Source organism: Dendrobates tinctorius, unplaced genomic scaffold (assembly GCF_039654945.1).
Source record: "Dendrobates tinctorius isolate UK_male_01 unplaced genomic scaffold, ASM3965494v1 ptg000163l, whole genome shotgun sequence".
NCBI classification, from domain to species: domain Eukaryota; kingdom Metazoa; phylum Chordata; class Amphibia; order Anura; family Dendrobatidae; genus Dendrobates; species Dendrobates tinctorius.
The window spans coordinates 9051687-9075674 of NW_027361830.1; the positions used below are offsets into that span (position 1 = coordinate 9051687).

The following is a 23988-nucleotide window of genomic DNA, read 5'->3' on the forward strand; positions in this document are numbered from 1 at the left end:
TAAAAAACCCTACTGTGGTGTTCACAATCCTGTTGCAATAGGACAAGCGGAATGGCAAAACAAGTGCTAGTAATATCCCAAAAAATAACTTTTATTCATGCCAAAGGATTTGAAAAGAAATGTCTTGAGTAAGGAAAGAAGGGCTCAATTCTGGCTTTACTAGCAGAAGGATACAGTGAGCTTCATGTTGCCTCCATCCTTAAAATTTCTAAGACGGCAGTCCATTACAACAAGGTCAAGCAACAAACATTGGGGACAACAAAGCTAGAGATCGTCAGATGGCGAAAGAGACTATCCACTGACCGGGATGACCATCATCATATTCAAATGTCACTCAGCAGCCGCAGAATAACATCAAGTAACCTACAAAAGGAATGGCAAATTGCAGCTGGGGTGAAGTGCACGTCAAGAACAGTTCGTAACAGGTTCCTAGAGGCAAGGTTCAAGTCATGTAAAGCTAGAAAAAAGCCTTTCATCAATGAGAAGCAAAGGAGAGCCACAGAAGACTGGAGTAAGGTAATCTTCTCTGATGAGTCCAATTTTCTGCTTTGCCCAACAGCTGGTTGTCTAATGGTTAGACGGAGACCTGGAGAGGTGTACAAGCCACAGTGTCTTGCACCCACTGTGAAATCTAGTGGAGGATCGGTGTTGATCTGGGGATGCTTCAGCAAGGCTGGAATTGGGCAGGTTAATCTTTGCGAAGGACGTATGAAACAAGCCGCATACAAGGTTCTCCTGGAAAAATAGTTGATTCCTTCTGCTCAGTCAGTCAATGTTTCCCAACTCTGAGGACTGTTTTTTCCAGTAGGACAATGCGCCATGCCACACAGCTAGGTCAAAACCACCACATCAAATCCCTGTCATGGCCAGCCCAATCTCCAGACCTGAACCCCATTGAAAACCTCTGGAATGTAATCAAGAGGAAGATGGATAGTCGCAAGCTATCAAACAAAGAACTCCTTACATTTTTGTATCAGGAGTGGCATAAAGCCGTGTGAAATACTGGTGGAAAGCATGCCAAGACGCATGAAAGCTGTGATTAAAAATAATGGTTATTCCACAAAATATTGATTTCAGAACTCTTCCTGAGTTAAAACATTAGTATTGTTGTTTCTAAATGATTATGAACTTGTTTTCTTAGCATTATTTGGGGTCTGCAAGCACTGCATTTTTTATTATTTTGGACCATTTCTCATTTTCTGAAAATAAATACAAAATTTAGTGCTTGAAAATTTGAAGACATGTGGTCAGTAGTTTATAGAATAAAAGAGCAAATTACATTTTACTCAAAAATATACCTATAAAGAGAAAAATCAGACAAACTGAAAATTGCACCTTTTAGTGATTAAATCTAAAATTAATCTTGGGCTGCTCTTATCACGATTCACGAATCCCCAAGTCCGCATGATCGGTTGATTATATTATACGCTACCCCGGGGTTGGTTTCTGACCCAAAATATATGCTGTCGGACGGGGCTTATAACGAACGAAGAACTGGTGGCAGCATACCGTACTGTGTTAGTGAGAAGCCCTGACAGTAAAGTAACGGCTGGGATGTGTGTGTGTGTATATATATATATATATATATATATATATATATATATATATATATATATATTACACATGCACACACACACACACACACACACACACAGACACACACACACACACACACACACACTGTATATACATCTACATCTCTATATTTCTCTCTATATATTTTATATCTGTCTATCTACAGTCATGGCCAAAAGTTTAGAGAATGACACAAATATTAATTTTTACAAAGTCTACTGCTTCATTTTTTCTAATGGCAAATTGCATATACTCCAGAATGTTATAAAGAGTGATCAGCTTAACAGCCATTACTTGCAAAGTCAATATTTGCCTAGAAAATTAAATTTATCCCCCAAAACACATTTCAACATCATTGCAGCCCTGCCTTAAAAGGACCAGCTAACATCATTTCAGTGATTGCTCCATTAACACAGGTGTGGGTGTTGATGAGGACAGGGCTGGAGATCAATCTGTCATGATTACGTAAGAAAGACACCACTGGACACTTTAAAAGGAGGCTGGTGCTTGGCATCATTGTTTCTCTTCTGTTAACCATGGTTATCTCTAAAGAAACACGTGCAGTCATCATTGCACTGCACAAAAATGGGCTAACAGGGAAGAGTATCGCAGCTAGAAAGATTGCACCTCAGTCAACAATCTATCGCATAATCAAGAACTTAAGGAGAGAGGTTCCCTTGTTGCCAAAAAGGCTCCAGGGCGCCCAAGAAAGACCAGCAAGCGCCAGGACCGTCTCTTAAAAGTGTTTCAGCTGCGGATCGGGCTACCAGCAGTGCAGAGCTTGCTCAGGAATGGCAGCAGGCAGGTGTGAGTGCATCTGCACGCACTGTGAGGCGGAGACTCTTGGAGCAAGGCCTGGTCTCAAGGAGGGCAGCAAAGAAGCCACTTCTCTCCAGAAAAAACATCATGGACAGACTGATATTCTGAATGAGGTACAGGGAGTGGACTGCTGAGGACTGGGGTAAAGTCATTTTCTCTGATGAATCCCCTTTTCGATTGTTTGGGACATCTGGAAAACGGCTTATTCGGAGAAGACCAGGTGAGCGCTACCACCAGTCTTGTCTCATGCCAATTGTCAAGCATCCTGAAACCATTCATGTGTGGGGTTGCTTCTCAGCCAAGGGAATGGGCTCTCTCTCAGTCTTGCCTAAAAACACAGCCATGAATAAAGAATGGTACCAGAATGTCCTCCAAGAGCAACTTCTCCCAACCGTCCAAGAGCAGTTTGGCGATCAACAATGCCTTTTTCAACATGATGGAGCACCTTGCCATAAAGCAAAGGTGATAACTAAATGGCTCAGGGAACAAAACAGATTTTGGGACCATGGCCTGGAAACTCCCCAGATCTTAATCTCATTGAGAACTTGTGGTCAATCATCAAGAGACTGGTGGACACACAAAAACCTTCAAATTCCGACAAAATAAAAGCATTGATTTTGCAAGAATGGACTGCTATCAGTCAGGATTTGATCCAGAAGTTGATTGAGAGCATGCTAGGGAGAATTGCTGAGGTCCTGAAGAAGAAGGGTCAACACTGCAAATATTGACTTGCTGCATTAACTCATTCTAACTGTCAATATAACCTTTTGTTACTCATAATATGATTGCAATTATATTTCTGTATGTGATAAAAACATCTGACAAACACACATAAAAACCAGAGGGCAGCAGATCATGTGAAAATATAATATTTGTGTAATTCTCAAAACTTTTGGCCATGACTGTATATATCCCACAGCCTGGACTGGTGATGTATAATCACCCCCCCCCCCTCTGGGAGCGCCTCAATAACTCTTACCTATAAGGGAAGCCTTTCCAGCGACTATTTGCCCTCAGTGCAGTTCCCTGACTGACCTGGGGCTAGTGGTGGCGCCAGAGAGCCAATTCCTGCTGGATGCTTCCCTCGACACACCCCTTCCCCTGTGCGATCCGTCACACTGATGGAAGGAGGTTTGCACTCAATCTCACGATACATGGCCTCAGTCATTCTATCGTGTACACGAATCAGTCGTCCTGGTCCTTTTGCATAGAAACAGCCCCAAAGCATGATCTTGCCACTCCCATGCTTCACAGTAGGTAAGGTGTTCTTTGGCTGCAGTCTGTCTTCTCCAAACACGACGAGTTTTGTTTCTACCAAACAGTTCTGTTATGGTTTCATCAGACCATATGACATTCTCCCAGTACTCTTCTGGATAATCCAAATGCTGTCTAGCAAACTTCAGATGGGCCCGGACATGTACTGGCTTAAGCAAGATGACACATCTGGTACTGCAAGATCTGAGTTCCTGGTGGCGTAGTGTGTTACTGATGGTAGCCTTTGTTACGGTGGTCCCAGCTCTACGCAGGTCATTCACTAGGTTTCTTGTGTGGTTCTGGGATTTTTGCACACCGTTCTTGTGATCATTTTGACTCCGCGGGGTGAGATCTTGCATGGAACCCCAGATCGATGGAGATTATCAGTGATCTTGTATGTCTTCCATTTTCTTATTATTGCTCCCACAGTTGATTTCATCACACCAAGCTGCTTGCCAATGTTAGGCATCGAGTTTCCCCCACTGCACAGGGGGAATCTCAAGCCATGTCCTCTGCGGTCTCCCATTCCTCTGCAGCCGCAGAGATTCCTGCTCAGCAGAGATGTTGGTCCAGGCGTCTTGCCCAGGCTGATGCTAGGCTTCTGGTTGCTCATTCTGGCTCTGTTATAACTCCATGCTTGAGTCAGCAGCAAGTAGACGCTTCTGGGACTAAGTCCTGTCTTTCGCTTACTGAGCATGCCCGTGAGACGACTTCTCATTGGAGGTCGGAGGTCACATGCACAGGTCCCGTTCCTGCTCGGATTGGTCCACTACTGGGAAGGTCCCGGAAGGACGCCGCTATAAAAGAGTCGCACGGCCGCTCGGCCATGCGCTAGTATAGACTTATTATTAAGGTGTGTATGATGATGGATGCATGTATCTGGTGACTGACTCATTTGAAATACCTACCCTTGGTTGTGCCTGTTGTTAGGGTCTTGTGGTTAGACTCAGCACCCGTCAGTGGCTAGGCTTTATGCCACAGTGCTTCCATGTCAGCACCTCACGTAGCGCCATATTGTGCCATCCAGCACAAGGTACATAAGTACCGCATCTACTGCGGCGCCGAGTACCGGTGAGTCTAGAGGGACTCCGACCCTGTGTCTTGGGGCAGAGTCCTGTGACTTTACACCAGCGCTCACTTCGCCGAGCTCTGTGAGCTTAACAGGCTTCGGCATTTATATTCAGCGGTAGTGCGGCTCTGTGAGGCAACAGAGTCCGCCTCGTACACACCGGGTGACGTTAACCTGCGTGCGTTCACTTATTATACCGCTATATAGTCTCCGCCATTACCGAGCAGCAGTTACCATCTCTGCACGGTGGACCCTGGGCTGCGAACGCACCTAAATACCTTCTATTTTATTTGGTGCGTTACGCCAGCCCCTAAGGGTATGTGCACACGGTGCAAACTCTGCTGCGGATCCGCAGCGTTTCTGCAGCTGCAGGTCCGTAGCAGATTTAGGAGCGTTGTACAGTACCATTGTTTTCAATGGTAAACTGGAAAACGCTGTGTACATGCTGCGGATTTTTCCACGCGGTTTTGCTGCGGTTTACAATCCGCAGCATGTAAATTCTTTTGTCCAGAAACACTGCGGTTTCACAACTCATCCATTATGAGGTGTAAAACCGCAGGACTTTAGTCCTGCGGATTTATCTGCGGTTTTCACTACAAAATCAACAGAAGCAAAAAACTCCGTGTGCACATAGCCTAACAGCCTATTGCAGATTCAGTCTTCCCAGCCGGGTGCAGGGCTACAATTTTGTTTCTGGTGTCCTTCGACAGCTCTTTGGTCTTCACCATAGTGGACCTTGGAGTGTGACTGTTTGAGGTTGTGGGCAGGTGTCTTTTATACTGATAGCAAGTTCAAACAGGTGCCATTACTACAGGTAACGAGCGGAGGACAGAGGAGCCTCTTAATTAAGAAGTTACAGGTCTGTGAGAAATCTTGGATGTCTTTAGGTGACCAAATACTTATTTTTCACCATAATTTGCAAAATAAATCTTGCCAAATCAGACAAGGTGATTTTCTGGATTTGTTTTCTCATTTTGTCTCTCATAGTTGTGGTCTATCTATAATTTTAAGTGGGAGAACTTGCGCAATTGGTGGCTGACTAAATACTTTTTTCCCCCACTGAACAGGCAGCAAAGTGAGGCTATGGGTCTGTGCATTCTCTCACAGAACTGTGTACAGGCTGATATGTTTACTATTGGTCCTATAGACGGCTCAGTGTACACAAATAATGCAGTAGCTCTGGACTTCAAAGTGGTACTTTGATTGACTGGAGGTGGTCTTTGGACTTGGTTCCCCACCCATCAGTAAGAACTTGCAGCACCTGTTATATATTAAAACTTTTATAAAATGAAAATTACAATAAGATATATTCAAGACCAATTTCAATTTTTTCTTCATAATGTGGAGAAAAACAATATTACGATATTTTTTTGGGAATATAGGACACACATTACTATAAGGCGCAACACAGGCTTAGATTAGCAGAAAATAGAAACACACACAGCTCAGCTGCTCCATGACCACACAGACACAGATCAGATGCTCTGTCAACACACAGAGGTCAGCTCTATCATCAATACACACACACAGGTTAGCTCCATCAACACACACAATCAGCTTCATCAATATCCATACACAGATTCGCTCCATCATCAATACACACACAGGTCAGCTCCATCATCAACACACACAGGGTTGGGTCCATCATCAACGCGCACACACACACACGGTCAACTTCATCAATATCCGTACACACAGGTTAGCTCCATCATCAACACACACAGATCAGCTCCATCATCAACACACACAGAGGTCAGCTCCATCATCAACACACACACAGGCCTGCTCCATCAACACATACACAGATCAGCTCAATCAACACACAGAGCTCAGTTCCGTCATCAACACAAAGGTCAGCTTCATCAACAACACACACACACGTTCCTTACAGGAATGAGACAGATCACATAACTTGAGGTCCTTCAGCTAGTTAGGACGGGTAGCATACATGCAGCATTAGTGATGATCAGGTCCTGGTAGTTTTATCTCCTGCCCTGCACTGATCAGATAGATCAGCGTCAGACAGAAGAAGAGAGCAGTTCTCCAAATAAGTGGGAAAGATTCTGCATCAGCGTTCTTCTCGATCATAGACAGCTGCCTCCAAGCTATAGGATGCATACTTTATTGCTACTAAATGTGTCTTCTAGTAACAAAAAAATAAATCTGTTCCATTTTCAGAAACATGCTTTAGTGTAGTTGATGCTGCAGAAGTTGTATAGCTATCGAACAGAATAGGGACTAGGGAAACATTTTACAATTCCTTCAAGTATTCTGAAATACAATTTCTGACCTGTACAGGTACTGGATCCATGGTAGACCTCTCAGCTTTCGGAAGTGGCTGCAGATCATCCTCATCTACACTTACTGCAGCATCTGCTGTGTCCTTTACTATGCCTCGGTGGCTGCTAAAATTTCGATAAAGTTGAAGCAAGTCGGGAGGCTTTGGGATATTTAACCCTACATCATCCCATAGTTCAAAGTCCTAAAGATAAGTACATCAAAATAAATTGAAACTAGCAATAAAATATCTAAAAGAGAAGGCATCATTGCATTTTCTAATGTACACACATGCACTCTTATGTAACGCGAAACAAAGTGACAGAAGTATTTATACTATATGCTTTAGTTCACATTACTCTGTTGCTCTCAGACTGATGTACATTCAGAGAATGTCCAGAAGTACACTTCCAACAGGACGCGGTCCCATATCTCACTGTATAGGATAAGCCATCCATATGGTCATATTGCAAATAATATTTTATAACTTTCTATGGCACAGCGTACTATACTGCGTTGAATCCGAAGTATACTGCCTAACATAGGCTAAAAGGACATTTCAGCTTGTACGTCTGGAGCTTTACTTCGCGTACGTGAATTGAATAATGAGCTGAGCTGCAGTTACCTGCGACGGTCATTACACATATACCTTATACATACACATGTGAAACAATATCATCAAAACAGAAACCATATTTAAAGATGTAGGTATATAAAAGGACCCTATGCCTAATTTAAGGGACTATATGGACTCTCCTATAAAGAAAAGAATACTGAATATATAGAGTATACAGTCCAAAATATAACTCAAAAATCCTTATTAAACATACAAAAAGGAATGTACATATGTACAAAAAAAAATCAAACGCAAAGTCATATAGAACGGAGACTAAGGTAGAAAAACGTGCATATCACATAAATAATTAGGGCAGGAAGACTATCTAAATCGATTCATATCTGTGCAAATTCTTTGTGTAAACCTCATCACCAGGTGTCTGAAGAGATGCAGAGAGGATACCATACCACTACAAAACGAATGCATGCTTAATTTCAAAGCGTATTGTAACCTTAGTGTAACACTGCATCCATACAAACAACCAATCTACACTAACTCTTACCCATCGTTGCCCATGTGTGGTACCAGGGTGACAGCCCCAACGCGCGTTTCAAGTTGGCTTTCTCAGAGGGCCATAGACTTTGCTTTGATACTCGTTTTTTTATACATATGTACATACCTTTTTGTATGTTTAATAAAGCTTTTTGAATTATATATTGGACTGTATACTCCATGTTTTTGGTATATATACCATATATACTCGTGCATAAGCCAAATTTTTTAGCACTTTTTCTGTGCTGAAAACATCCTAATTCCCCCCCCAGCTTATAAACGAGTCAATTGTCCCAGAAAGCCGGCGGGGCAGGGGGAGCGGCGGAGTAGCGGGTCACAGAGGCAGGAGGCGGCGGTTGTGGCAAAAGCCTGTGCCACTGCTAAAGAGGAATGAATATTCATTTCTCTTATAGTGCGCACAGTGATACCGGCAGCCGCTGGCTTCCAGAAGACATCATACTCGCCTTCATGCACGCCCTCGCTGCATCTCGTTGGTTCCGGTGCCAGTAGCATTTCCGGGCCGAGCGATCACGTGGCCCCGTTCATTAAAGTAATGAATATGCACGCCTCTCCACTCCCATAGGTGTGGAGTCAATATTCATTACCTTAATGAGCGGCGACACGCAAGTGCTCGGCTGAAGGAGCTGCTGGCCGGAACGAGATGCTGCGAGGGCGCGCAGGAAGGTGAGTAGCATGTTTATTTTTTATATAGGAAGGAACCATGCATACAAGGATAGGGGATAAGGAGCCATGCGTATAATGACGGGAGGGGGGAGCCATGCATACAAGGACAGTGATGGGGGAGCCATGCATACGATAGGGAATAAGGAGCCATGCATGAAAGGACAGCGATGGGGGAGCTATGCATACAAGGACAGCGATGGCGGAGCCATGCATACAAGGACAGCGACGGGGGTGCCATGCATACAAGAAAAGGGATGAGGGGACAATGTATACCCGGCTTATACTCGAGTTGATATCCAACCACTGCTGAAGCTGAAAACAGATGATTGGTGGGGATGTCAGGTGTCTGGACCCCACCGATCTGCTACTTGTGACCTATGTTAAGGATAGGTCATCAATATCGTAAGACTGGACAATCCCTTTAATAAAAAAAACTCAAAAATTAAAATAGAATGCACCTTACCTGGTCATCATTTTCATCAGAAAATGTTATAGAACTAAGTTTGTTGTTACTTTTCAATAAATACTCATTGACAAGGAAATTTAGTGCTCTTTTCTCAAGAGGTTTTATAGGCTCCTAGACAAAAAAAAAAAAAGTTAGATTAACAAGGTCCATTTATTCATATTGTTTGAGAAATTTAATAGTCTGGGTAAATAACAACAAGCCACCAATCAACTTACCCTCCTATGTGATGTTGCCTGTGTGAGACTAGTTGTTAAAGGGAATCTGTCAGCAGACCTTTGCTATGTAATCTGACAGCATCATGAGGTAGGGACAGAGACCCCGACTCCAGCAATCATGATAGATTCACTGTTTCCTCTGCTGCATATCTAGCAGAGCTCAGTTGTTGAGCTGTGTATAGCCCTGCACACACTACAGCTTACTGTGAACATTGCATAGTGAGTGACAGAGAGCTGCTAATCAGCGATATGTGCATGGCTGGACTAGGAGACATGAGGCCAGTTGTCCTGTAGTGATAATCTCCTGCTGATAAAACAAGGATTGTATTGAAACAGAAAAACACAGCACAGTAAGTGACACATTGCTGAAATCAGGGTCTCTATTCCTACATTATGGTGATCTCCGATTATAAAGGAAAAACCTGATGAGAGATTCCCTTTAAAAAGTCAAATTAAAGGGAATCTGACGGCTGAAACATGCATTCTGATCCACCGGCAGCATTAAAGCCGCCAGGTAACGAGCCGCACAGGAGACTATTCAGGCAGTTAAATCCTCAGAAGCTTCTCCCTACCCGCTTCCCCTCGAGTGACCGAGCTCTGCTTGCGTGTATATATAGGGGGAGAACTTTCAATCTAGAGAGCAGGTGGGGAGAAGCATCTGGGGGCCCACCTGTCCAACTATTCTCCTGTGCGGCTTAAACATCAGTGGCTTGTAAAAGTATGTTTTTCTCGGAAACACCGCAGCTTTCACAATCAAACATACCTGGCCAGTGCCGAATACATTTGGCCTGTGGATCAGCTGTCAGGTTCCCTTTAAAATGAATGGGAAAAAAAATAATGCCATCTATAATATCTGGCCATTATCTAACCGGCATAGAAATTCCTGATCCAAAACAAATCAGAAAGCCTCTTTATGGAAAGTTTTCGTAACATATGTAGCCACAGTAGATCAATCTGCTCTGTAAAAAGTGTCCCTACTTTATTAAAATGTTCCAACTGCCAGAAATTATCAAGTCATAATAGTTTGCTCATATCAGCCATTTTCATTTTCAACAAGGCATGACAACATTTTACTGAAGTTACAAATCAATGCTTATAAAGGAGTCAAGTTTTAATATATACTTACAGGAAAGCCACTTATTGGTGGGCACTAGAGAGAAGGGTCTCTTTCCTTATGGAGGAGAGCAAGTTTGCGTTCTATTCTCAAGAGTGCACAATCTTTTCTACTCTGCAAGTCTACCTGCCACAACAAGGCAATCCCGTACAGATTTGTGTAGCGTCCTCTTGTCGTGGCGGATGGGCTGCCAGAATTTGATCACAATGTGCATTTACAAGCTAACATGCAGTGTAGTAAAGAAGTGATTGCATGGTTACAGTATAGTCAATATCAGTATGCAGTAGATAGTGGCAATCGGTTTGCAAGACCCAGTCCAGCAGCCACGTCAGTAATCTGTGTCTGCTGGACAGGAGCACTGAGGTCCGTCTCCGATCTAGGGCACTCGCAACCCCTGTTTTGATTTGCCAACCTCAACGATGACGTTGCAGCAGGTTGTTAGGCAAGGGGCGGCTCTGAGGGCTTCTGTCCGGTAGCCACAGATTACTGACTTGCATTTATTTGTGAAAAAAAAAAAGGATTGCAATTTTCAATCTTTCAGTCCTTAGATCTTTAAACCAGGTAGTCATGATACACAAAATAATGAATAAATGACATATTCCATACGTCTACTTTACACATGCATAGTTTTTCAAATGTCAACTTATTTTGTTAGGCTGTTAGAAGGGTTAAATGTTTGGCAGTAATTTCTCATTTTTTTCAACAAATTTACAAAACTCGTTTCTTTAGGGACCTATTCAAATTTTAATGGGCCTTGAGGGCCTAAATACTGGAAACTCACCAAAAGGGATGCTATACTAAAAGTCGCACCCCTCAAACACTTCACAACTGTTGTCAGGAAATTCTTTAATCCTTCAGGTGCTATGTAGGAATTAATGCAAAGTGGAATGAAAAAATAATAATTCTATTTGATCTCTAAAAAATGTTGTTTTAGCCCCAATTTTTTTCTCTTTTGTAAGGGGTAACATCAAAAAGTGGACCACCCCACAGTTTGCTACCCACATTCTTATGAGTGTGGAGATACCCCACATGTAGCCAAATAGTTGTTTGGACAAACGGCAGGGCACAGATTTGAATTTTGGAACACAAATTTGGCTGACAGATGGCAGACACCATGTGGCATTTGCAGGGACCCTAAACAGCATAAACCCCCACAAATGACCCCATTTTCAAAGCATTTTGAATCCACAGGTACTACACAGAATTTGATAATAGGGTGTCATATTAAAAAGGTCATACAGTCATCTTTTTTGGGGGGGAAGGAACTTTTGAAAAAACCCCAACTCCTACAGAAATGTAATGTGACACAGTTGGGTGTGATCCAAGGGGTGCACAAGGAGAGGCATTGCCAAGAGCTGCATATTTATTAATTATTGAGCTTTTCATCCCTGTGATAGGGTCTGTCATAGTGATAAAAATTTAGTTACCAATAGTAGCCGGCTGGCAGATCTCGGTGGGCAGACTGCACATACGGCTGCCATTTTGCTTCCGGAGCAGGAGGGAAGCTGGTGGTTCCGGTATTAAGGCTCCTGTGGGTGGCCTGGGGACACTTTTTCTCATGTGATTGGAGACCGGAAAAACCAACCCTGATCGTGTTCTCCAGGGTCTCAGCTACCCCCAGGAAGCTGAAACAATAGAGATTTTCCAACTCTGGGGGGCATTATTACCTTATTCCCTTGGAGGCCACCATTTATATGTGTATCAACGCGTGTAAGAGGTTAAAAAGCAGATAATCCAAACTTATTCAGTGGCTGGGTCATAAGAGTTATATTGTGGTGATCTCGCCAATGGGACCTCCACTGATCCTAAAGTTTGTCCCCCCCAACTCTTATTTGAAAACACCCAAAAGGGAAGGGGTGTGGTGACATCACACTCATGTGATCAGATCCCGCCCACATTTCCAGCAGTCGTAAATGAACTAGTACTACACTAGGTTTCCATGACAAATTTCAGCAGCTCCTCCCCCTAATGTTTAAAAGTTTAAAATAAAACTTTTTAAATACTGGTAATCTCTCATTTTATACCATTAAAAAATGATTGCTGGACTTTGAAAGAGCTACATGCCCAATTAAAATTTCTGTACAATAGAAATATATGTTATGGTTTTAATTTTCTATGTCGTCCGTAAAGAAGATTGGAGATCAAAGTTGGTAATCTGAATGGTCTATATAGAAAATACAGAAGAGTGATGACAGCTGAGCTGAATAGGAAATAATAGACAGAAAAACGCCATAGATTAGTGTCCAGGAAGTGATCGTGTCCTGCCCTCTTCCCCCTTTGACCAGAGCATGACCGGGAATAAGCACTCATCTGTCGCCCTATCTGTGAACCCTACAATACTGAGTCATCCAAGCCTCCAGCAGGAAAATAGAGTTCTTTAAAGAGGTCGGCCACTTTGTCTGGTTAGTGCAGCTTTCCTCACAAACGGGCCAACTCTTCTGTCTATAATATGGCTACTGGTTGAAGAGCATGTGACTCAATCAGTCCACTAGCCTCCTCTTATATTGGGCACTTTAATAAAGGGTTGTCCAGTTGGAGATAACCTCTCTAATGACAGATAATCTGATTGTGTTTTGGGGGGCCAACTGTGTAGTATAGAAATATCCATTAAAGTAATGGCACAGGTAGAAAATGCCATCACTTTATGATCAGTGGGGAACAAGCTCTGAGACCCCCAATGACCCAATAATAAAAAGGATATGGCGTTGATGTTTAATAAGATGCTTTCACCATCCCAGTTGTACAGGTATTTGCACTTGCTCCCTTCACTTGAATAGGGTGGTTCTGCTGATAACAAGCAAAAGGACTGACGTTCCAGCGCCATAAAAACAAATTTTCTTTATTGAAAAAAAATATTAAAATATCATAGATTGGCAGAAAAATCCTCCAATATAGTGAGTGTACACACAGCTGCTGGTATAACGGCAACGCGTTTCGATCACAGATGGATCTTTTTTATAGCTCTTTATGGAGCTGGAGCGTCAATCCTTTTGCTTCTTGTTATCTCCACGTTGGGTCTGAACGAAGTTCCGAGCACCTGTGGCAGTTTGGTGAGCTGGCTTGGGCTCTTGCCCAGTTTTGTATTCTGTATATATAGTTCTGCAGATCCCTGTGCACTGGATTGGTGGAGAGGCATTGAACAGCGAGTGGCTTGGGGGCCTCTGAGCTGGGAAGAGCCATGATGGCGCTGCAGTGATTAACCAGGGTAGTGCATGCCCCAGACCTACACAAATCACAAAGTGATGGGGTATTGCTAGGAGAATAGTCTGTAAATCTTAAGACCTCAGCAAACCTTGTCTCAGTTTATACAGCAAAGTGCAGTTTCAGCCTGTTGTGCGAAGATGGAAACATTTCAGGACAAACCCATCTGATGCATGCTTTGATAGCTAGCTGTACATTATCTACCAACTCATGGAAGGGTCTTACTCCAGCCTACAGAAAGCGAATGAGTCTTGGCTAGTCTTTAGGCACAGATTAGAAACAAATATTGACCATCTGCAGCAGCAGAGTAGTAAGTCTATTAAGAAATATCTGTTAACAAGCAGAGCACCAAGAAGTCACCCCTGTGCTTTGAAAACCACTTTATATTCCATGTTTTTAAATTTTTTATGTGAAATATAGAAAAAAAAACTTCATACCTGAATTTCAGGACTTGATTTATAATTCTTGCGTTCCTGCAAAGGAACTTCATTTTCTGAAACACAGAAATTAAGCAAATTGGCACTCTTATAAGATCAGCTATAAGTGTTACCTCTGTTAGTATTGTGAGTTAAGAAAACTAGGAAGAAGAAAATCGTATGTACACCACCTGCAGCCAGTGTAAGGTTGACCCTGAGGGCCTGAATGGTCTCCTTGGCTTTCCGTAGCTCAAACTCCAGGACTGGACAGGGTTTTGGATTAAACACACACAGGCATCCAACCAAGAAAAGGGAAACAAAAATAAAAATAAAAAGCAAGGATGGGTGTGGAAAAATATATATACAGTTTGTATTGAAACAGAAAGCATGCAGTCTAATGGATCTCATGAAAGCATGCAGCAGAGTTGGCTTAGCAAAACCATCGGCATACTTTTCTTCTGTGGAAATGAATCTAGCCAAACCAAGTTCACAGTTCAAGCTGTCTGACAAAGTTTAGGCAGAGGGAAAACAAGGAAACGCACATTCTGGCGATTTCATCATAGTCATTTTTAATTGGAGACTGTACACTATGGCTTAGTCTACACTACACTCAAAAATGGAAATCAAACACTTTTTGGTGGTCTTCTACAGACTGGACATCGAGGACCTATTCTTAGGAGAAGTCATCAATATTGGATCTGTTATGGTCCCACACCAGGCACCCATCAGATCAGTTGTTATTCTCTCCAGGAACCGGAGAACAGCCTAAATGCTTCTTCATAAGTCAGCAATTGTTCTTGTACGCGAAAATAAATCCTCTTCTTCAGAGTCTTAGAGTTTGGTCAGTTTTTAACAACAGTTTTTCTCGGATGGAAAAATAATTGATGGAAGGGTTCCTCAAGCTTCTCCTGTCAAATGGTCCATGAACAATAGCATGTTTTTTTTTTTTATCACAGCCCCCACAGACTTGCATTGGCGAGTTTTCTCTTACAAATCAGATCAAAATAGGTTGAAAACTTCAATCACTTGTACTTGTTTGGGGTTTGAACACAATCTAATGTCCACATGGGACATAAATGAAAACCACCCACAAACGTATCTGAGCCAAAAACTTGATGGAGTCTATTCCAGGGCGACCCAAGGACATGATAAAGATTGTATGTATCTTTTGGCAGGATGGCAAAAAGGGCCCAAGGACTTCTTGTGCAAGGTGAACCAGGGTGGAGAGCCCATCCATACACACCTGCAACCTGTCCACATCCGGTATTGCCCAAGGTGCCCATTCAAGAAGGAAACTTTTGCTTGTCATTTGGGAATGCCTCCAGTAATATTATTGGAGGGTTAGTGTAGTGTGGTGGTATAATGTATAGTGTACGTAAAAGATCACAAATCTGTGGCTCGCGGCTGTCTGCCAACTTGGTGTATTAGCGCCAAGTCTAGCAAACAGCTATGAAGATCAGGTCTCTAGACAGTGACTTTGTAAGTAGCCCCACACAGAAGAGCAGATCTAGATAGACCTATACTGGCCATGGGGTTGGAGAGATAAATTAAGTGCCAATCTGGAGACAGGACGATACTGTCAGAGGGGTGCTTGGAGCTGGATGGGATAGTGTGGCGGGAGCGCTGGATGGAAGAATACTGAATGAGGGTAAGGTGGAAACCCCTAGATGCAAATATACAGCCCTGGTGTGGTTTAGATGGATAAGCTTTGGCTGTTATTATACCAATAATGGGGACTATGAGTGTTACTTTTGGGGGAGAAGCAGGTGCTGGATGTCACCATTCAGGCAGGTGGGGGATGCTATGGCTCGCGAGGTAAGAAAGGTTAGGGACCACTGGTGAAAGGTAACCTGTACTGTGCATTATACTCATGTATGACAAATCCCATTACTTATAGTCTGCCACTTGGCTTGCACAGCATTATATTATTGTGTTTTGACTACCAATTTTTTTTAAAAAATTGAATAACCGTTTTATTAATAAAGAAAATGATGTGGGCAATTGACTTATGTAGCGTACGGATGATATTTAGGACAATTTGATCCACTTTTCTTTTACTCTAAAATGATAAAACAGTTTCTGCCCCAAAAATCTGGATGGAAGATCCACTGCGTATCCGCCCTGAGGGCAAATAATGAATGGGGAAAGAGATATTCAGTGCATCAGTCTAAAACAAAGAAGGTAGGTGTGTGACACACCAAAGTGGGAGAGAAAAATTGCCAAAAAAAAACAACACAATCTCAGGTTTCATGTTAAGTAACTATTGCACTCATGTTAAAAGCAGTGATTCTTCTTCTGTACAGGATGTGAAGGGTGACATTATACCAGCTAGGTCATTGTAAGATTGTCCTCAGGTCTTGTCAATAAATCAGACATTTATTCACAGAAGATTTCCACTGATGTCCCCAAAACAGCCTCCCATTACCTAAATTGCATCGGACAAAGTACCAAATTCTGAGTAACAGGTTCTGTTACCCAAAACTACACATGTAGCAACAGCAATAACTGTCCTGGCCCGATTCAGCAAGAGCCATAACGTAGGACTCGGCGTCTGTCTCTGGGATGGGAGGCCGGCCATGCAGCAATTCAAACTAAGTGCACTATGGAAATTGGAGGCCTGTTTGGGCGGCATTGGCTGAAATCTTCAGTGGAAGAGCAGAAAAGGATCAGATCCACGGAAAATATCTGTATGTCTTCCTTATAAATTATGTCAAGTTTCTATTTCAGAAGCTCTTGACACCAGGTCAAAAGTGATCAGTTTTTCCTCTTATTTTATTCCTGATGCTCCTCTGAATATTTAGGCTTTTCTTTTTTTAATTTGCCATATGGTTCTAGAGATATGGGAATTTTTATTTAGTGATAATTTTCATGGTCTTTACCAAAGGGGCATTGCTCAGAATAATAATACAGAGCAGCCTAATGACATGCCCCCAGAGAATCCTGTATAAAAATACTACATAAAAAGGCTCATCTCTCTGGAAACGTATGGCGGATTTATAAAAAAAAAAACAAAGACACAACAATACAATAGTCAGAGGAGCAGCGGGAACAAAGAGCAAACATTGGCCACTCTAAAACTGGTGACAGGTAATTTCTAGGGTATGTGCACGACTCCTTTTAGATGACGGCATAACCACACCATTATTGAAGTAGAAGCTTCAGGAAAGAACTGGCAGTCATAGCGATGAGCGAGTATACTCGTTGCTCGGGTGTCCTCCGAGTATTTTGGCGTGCTCGGAGATTAAGGCTGTGTGCACACGCTGCGGATTAGGTGCGGATTCAACCGCGCGGATTTTGTAAAATCCGCAGGTCAAAATACCTGCGGTTTTACCTGCGGTTTTGCCGTGCGGTTTTTCATCTCCTCAATGGAGGAGATGGCAAACCGCAGGTGAATCCGCAGAAAGAATTGACATGTCAATTCTTTCTGCGGATTGAAAACCGCAGATAATCCGCCCGGAAAATTCCGCACCGTCTGCATTGCGGTTTTTGATTCCCATAGGGAATCATTGTACTGTACACCGCAGCAGAAACTGCTGCGGGTCCACAGCGGCCAAAACCGCTGCGGAACCGCAGCAAAATCCGCAGCGTGTGCACACAGCCTTAGTGTTTGTTGCCTCAGAAGCATGATTTGCGGCTGCTAGACAGGCTGAATACATGTGAGGATTCCCTAACAAACAGGCAATTCCCACATGTATTCAGGCTGTCCAGCAGCCGCATATCATGAAGCTGCGCGGACACAAACTAAATTTCCGAGCACGCCAAAATACTCGGGAGGACACCCGAGCATGCTCAGGAAAACCCGAGCAACGAGTATACTCGCTCATCACTAGTAGCTAACAAGCAGAAGCCACCTGATTAATGTTCAGGACATTCTATACAGCTTTCTAAGCCTGAATCAGTTAAAATATAATAATAATTCAATTTCACATTGCTGAACACATGTTAATTCTTTTTGGCAGCTTTTTAGCGCTTTTTCAGGGGGCTTCCATTTAAATCCTGCCTGAGAAAGATGTCAAAGAGCAGGTTACACATGGCATCTTCTACACACCAGAATACCCAAAACATTTTTTAAGTTAAAGTAAACGTAGATGTTTTCACTGAAGCATCTTTTCGGGCATGTCTATGGACAACTTTAGTGATGGTTTTACAATAGGTTTTTTTTTTTTTTTACTATTCCATATGTGACATATTGACGGCTTACACCTGTTTTTCTTTACCACTCTCTCTGGTGGGTTCCAGGGAAAATCTGCCTGAAAAAAACTGTGCACATACCCTGAAAGTGCTTGTACTGCGACACATAAAACCTCCTTCTTTCAGAAGATATATAGCATATTTAGGCCAAAACGGAGAGTTGATCTATAAACTAATAGAGAAAGAACACCGTGAGCACAACTCAAGATGGTGCTAAGGTTAGGTTCCCAAACCGTTAAAGCAACAAATATGAACCTAGCACTCAACTTAAAGGTATTTGTAAGGCGGTTTATTGTAGTACACTAAAAAAGACGTTTCGGTCAATGTGACCTTCTTCAGTTACGTGTGGTATATAGATTGTGTAGAGCTTATAGGCATCTATCAGAAAGGACGATGGTGCTTTAGGCATTGAGGAGAATGATCTCTCTAAGGTATATAGGAGAGGGGCAAACGTGCCTCCAGATGCGGTGTCCACCGCATCTGGAGGCACGTTTGCCCCTCTTAGAATCATAGAATCATAGAATCGTAGAGTTGGAAGGGACCTCCTGGGCCATCTGGTCCAACCCCCTGCTCAAAGCAGGATTCGCTAAATCATCCCAGTCAGATGTCTGTCCAGCCTCTGTTTGAAGGCTTCCATTGAAGGAGAACTCACCACTTCTCGTGGCAGCCTGTTCCACTCATTGATCACTCTAACTGTCAAAAAGTTTTTTCTAATATCTAATCTGTGTCTCCTCCCATTCAGTTTCATCCCATTGCTTCTAGTCTTTCCTTGTGCAAATGAGAATAAAGTTGATCCTTCTACAATGTGACAGCCCTTTAGATATTTGTAGACAGCTATTAAGTCTCCTCTCAGTCTTCTCTTTTGCAAACTAAACATTCCCAAATCCCGCAACCTTTCCTCATAAGACAGGGTTTGCAGACCGGTCACCATTCTGGTCGCTCTTTTCTGAACTTGCTCCAGTTTGTTGATGTCTTTTTTAAAATGTGGTGCCCAAAACTGGACACAATATTCCAGATGAGGTCTGACCAAAGAGGAGTAGAGGGAAATAATGACTTCACGTGATCTAGACTGTATGCTTCTGTTAATACATCCTAGAATTGCATTTGCCTTTTTTGCTGCTGCATCACACTGTTGACTCATATTCAGTCTGTGATCTATTAGTATACCCAAGTCTTTTTCACATGTGCTGTCACTTAGCCCTATTCCTCCCATTCTATATATGCTTTTTTCATTTTTATTGCCCAGGTGTAGTACTTTGCATTTCTCCCTGTTAAAAACCATTCTGTTAGTTGCTGCCCACTTCTCCAGTTTATTTAAATCTTTTTGAATCCTCTCTCTCTCTTCTCTAGTATTAGCTATCCCTCCTAGCTTTGTGTCATCAGCAAATTTAATCAGTTTACCCTCAATTCCTTCATCTTCTTCTATATACTGACAAGCTCATTACCTTAGAGAGATCATTCTCCTCAATGCCTAAAGCACCATCGCCCTTTCTGATAGATGCCTATAAGCTCTACACAATCTATATACCACACGTAACTTTAAGTTGAGTGATAGGTTCATATTTGTTGCTATAAACTAATAGAGGCACGCCATTCTGTAAATCTCAGGTGGCCATGGTGAGCGCCATATTAGTACTATATTTTTCACCTATAGTCTTTTTGAGGCATTAACTATTTATTTTTATTTCATATAATTAAATAAAAAGATTAAAATCATTCAAATTGGTTTGGATTAGATCCTGATCCTCAAGAAAATGAGATGCATAATCAAGCCAATAATGAAGGCAATGAGAAAAAAAAACGTTGGTACAAAAACAACTGGAAAAATTTAAATAATACATTATAATTAAAAAAAAATAAATATATTATATATATATATATATATACACACATACACACACACACATATATAAAAAAACACTAACACTGAAACATGAAACATGACCAAAAATAGGTGAGGACACCCAAAAAAAAAAAAAGAACCAAACTATGTCAGACGGCAAGAAACCAATGGCAATGGTCAGACAAAAAAAATAAAATAAATGTCTGGAGGGTGAGAGGAAGGCCAACGATAAACACTCTGCTGCATGTTTCTTTTTCATAGATGGTAATTCTCATAGTTATATTACTAAGGCAATGTTTCTTAATCCTGGAAGTAGTACAGTCACAGAACATGCACAAAGTACAAGAGTAGTGATGAGAGTATACTTGTTGCTCTGGTTTTCCTGAGCATGCTCGGGTGTCCTCCGAGTATTTTGGTGTGCTCGGAGATTTAGTTTTCGTCATCTCAGCTGCACGATTTGCGTCTTGTGGACAGGCTGAATACATGTGGGAATTCCCTAACAAACAGGCATTCCACACATGTATTCAAGCTATCTAGCAGTCGCAAATCATGCAGCTGAGACTACACAAACTAAATCTCCGAGCACGCCAAAATACTCGGAGGACACCCGAGCATGCTCGGAAAACCAGAGCAATGAGTATACTCGCTCATCACTATACAAGAGCTAAAAGGATCCTTGTGAGTATAAAGGTACACACCGCAGACACTTTCATACAATGCATCGCAGTGATGCAATCTAACACCCTATAATATTTGGTAGAGCTATGCTGGGGAATCTCGAAAGTGACAGCTTCAGGACAACTGCAGAATATCGACACACTGACGAGTCACGTGACTTATGAAAGACTGAAATCAGAAGCTGGAATTACAGGTTCCGTTTACTCAGGTAATGAATTACCCATCATTACAGTCACTGAAATGTGCAGAATATGGTCAGAATCTCCTGAGCAGCTCCACAATAGCAGCAAATGAGAGAAAAGAAAACTAACCATAGCAAAGCTTTTAAATACCTGGCTGCATCAGTAGCACCAACCCAAGAGTCAGTGCAGGTCTGGGGTTACACACGCTGCAGTGATGATGGGGCGCACGTGCACGGGATCACTACAGGCAAGTAAATAGAGACCATCGCTGCAACAGGGCTAGTATAGCAGGGCATTTAATAGGATGGTAATGGCTACTTTTTTAATGCATTAGCTGTTAGGGACCTTTTTTAATAAGATGTGGAGAACTTCTGCAGTAAAGTAGGTTTTCTCAGAGCAGGTGCGTTAGCGGCAACCTGAGAAAATAAAGTGACAGCTGCAAATGTAAGTAAAAAAATAACGCACACATATAGGTTTACATATTTGTTTTAACTAAATCTTCCCCAGGGATAATAAGTCTACCTGTAAGGACAGGAAACCACTGAAACGTACAGAGAGCCTCTGCCATTTATCTGCCGGTTTCCTGCCTTTGGCGGCAGAGCCTCTCTCGGGTGCGGTCATGGGCAAAGGTAGAAAAAGAAAAGTAAATAAGGGTTTGTCAACCATATTAGAAAAGGTGTTCCAATCTGAAGACCGGCACCTGTTCCAGTGGGTCCATTTCCAGATTGTGTTCAAAATAGGACAGTGTTTCCTATGGCAGAACATCATCATAGAGAATGGCTGGGTGATCATTCCAATAGCTAGGCCATCCCATCCTCGGTCATGACATCTGTCTGCACCAGTCATCAGCCAGCCCCCCCTCACACATAGCAATGGTCATGTGTGGACATTGGAAACGCTTTCCTGAGTCGAGTCCAAGCTGGAAAAGGAGCTGCCGAGCCTCCGGCTGACATCTATGATGGGGGCAATGTTCTTAAATGATATAATCTAAGCCAGGAGTCCCCAACCTGTAGCTCGGGAGCCACATGTGGCTCACAGTCCCAGGAATTGTGGCTTGCGACTGTCTGCCAGCTTGGTGCATTAGCTCCAGGTCTAGCAAACGACTATGAAGAGAACATCTCAAAATGGAGAATTTTGTGAGTAGCCCTGCACAGAAGAGCAGATCTGGATGCACATTTACTGGTCTTAGGGGTTTAGAGATGTTTTAGGTATGGTACGCTGGAGGATACTACCTGTTTGAGGAGGTGCTCAAAGCTGGATGTGACAGTGTGTTGGGAGTCATTGATGGGAGAATACTGAAAGGGGAGTATTGTGGGAACTCCTGGATCTCAGTGTACTGTTTTGGAGTGATTTCTGTGCAAAAGCTTTGGTTATGATTATACCTGTAATGGGGGCTTTGGTTGACACTACTTTGAAGGAGATGGGAGCTGGATGTGGCTCGCGACCCTCTCTAAGCTGAATGTGGATCTCAAGGTCAGAAAGGTTGGGGACCACTGATCTAAGCAAACCAAAAAAGGCATTTTTCAAGCGGACAATTTATCAATGTATGATGCTACTCACCTGCCACCCGCTCATCAGTTTCCCTATTTCCATCATCAGAGTACCGCGCAAAGTCCAGCGAATCAAGAGTGCTAATGCTACCCGCTCGATCTGAAACGAAGCGGAAAGCTGGTGAGTCAAAAGGAACCACGGTTTACATCCAACACATGACAATACCATCCATCCACTTTATTACTCTATGGAGGAAGACATTCAGGGTCGCTCTCATTCCCCATAATAGCCATGATGGGTAAATATTGGAAACAAATGACATTCACGCTTCTCAGATCCATAGAAGAACAGAAGGGAAACGTCATTCCTGATTGTTCAGTAAAGTACTGGTTTTATTAAGAACTAGATTATGGCCCGATGCTATCACATCGGGAGGATGCGATAGCATCACACCTCTTGCCATGTTAACCCTCAACACACACTCCTCTCACCTTTCACCATCTCCACTCGCATCCACTCACTCTTTCACTCGACATACGACCCTTTCTCTCTCACTCCATCTCTCATACTCACACCGTCATCGTCGCTGCCCCGACATCTTCCTCCGCCGCCGCGATCCTGGATCCAGACGTTCTCCAGGCCGCCATGTTCTTGCGGCGACGCCATCTTGGATTTCGTGAAATCCCGCGATATTCAAGATGGCGTCGCCGCAAGAACATGTCGCTGGCGTGGACGACATCGGGATCCAAAATGGCGTCGGCGTAATCTCGCGAGATTTCGCCGACGCCATCTTTTTGGATCCCGAGTCGCGGCGGCGGAGGAAGATGTCGGGCAGCGACGATGACGGTGTGAGTATGAGAAACGGAGTGAGAGAAAGGAACGTATGTGGAGTGAAAGAGTGAGTGGACGTGAGAGGAGTGTGTGTTGAGGCGGTGTGGTGTGTTGAGGGTTAACATGTGCGTGTGTTTGGTGACGTCACCGGTTACAACTGGACGGAAGTTGTTACAACCGGAAGCTGCTTAGGGCATTTATTATTATAGATATTTCCTACGTGTAAACTGGTGTTTGTACAGAAAGGTTCAATCAAAAGTCAGAAAAAAAAAAAGCATCCAGTGTCCAATAAGCCACAAACAAGATGAAAAGGAGCTGTTCAGTAACGACACCCACACAATATGCCAGCGCTAACCACCCGGGCCCGAGGCTGGCAGTTTCCATGGTAACGAACATGTGGGATTTTTTTCTTTTGTTGCTCCAGCACATGGTACAGGGCAAATCTCGCTATGTAACACAAAATACAGATAACAGGATACAGCGTGGCAGCAGGAAAGTCTGCCGGGCGGTCACGTCACCACCGACTGGCTGCAGAGGTCACATGCAAAACGACAGTGACCACGCAGTACCCAAC

At 43.0% G+C, this 23988-nt stretch overlaps 1 protein-coding gene across 5 annotated transcripts in view; it reads right to left on the reverse strand.

Annotated features, from left to right (window-relative positions):
* RELCH (RAB11 binding and LisH domain, coiled-coil and HEAT repeat containing) overlaps nt 1-23988 on the reverse strand; it is a 159439-nt gene that overhangs the window by 107195 nt on the left and 28256 nt on the right. For 4 of the 5 annotated variants that reach the window (XR_012220911.1, XM_073550188.1, XM_073550187.1 and 1 more), the window contains exons 2-6: nt 22653-22742; nt 14390-14461; nt 14220-14275; nt 9250-9363; nt 7008-7199 (exon numbers count right to left, since the gene is read on the reverse strand). Coding sequence is in view for 4 of the 5 variants with exons in the window: in XM_073550188.1 (XP_073406289.1) it covers nt 7008-7199; nt 9250-9363; nt 14220-14275; nt 14390-14461; nt 22653-22742 (524 nt within the window). In the remaining variant the exon portion in view is untranslated. The remainder of the gene's footprint in view (nt 1-7007; nt 7200-9249; nt 9364-14219; nt 14276-14389; nt 14462-22652; nt 22743-23988) is intronic. The other variant, XM_073550189.1, reaches the window with a different exon arrangement.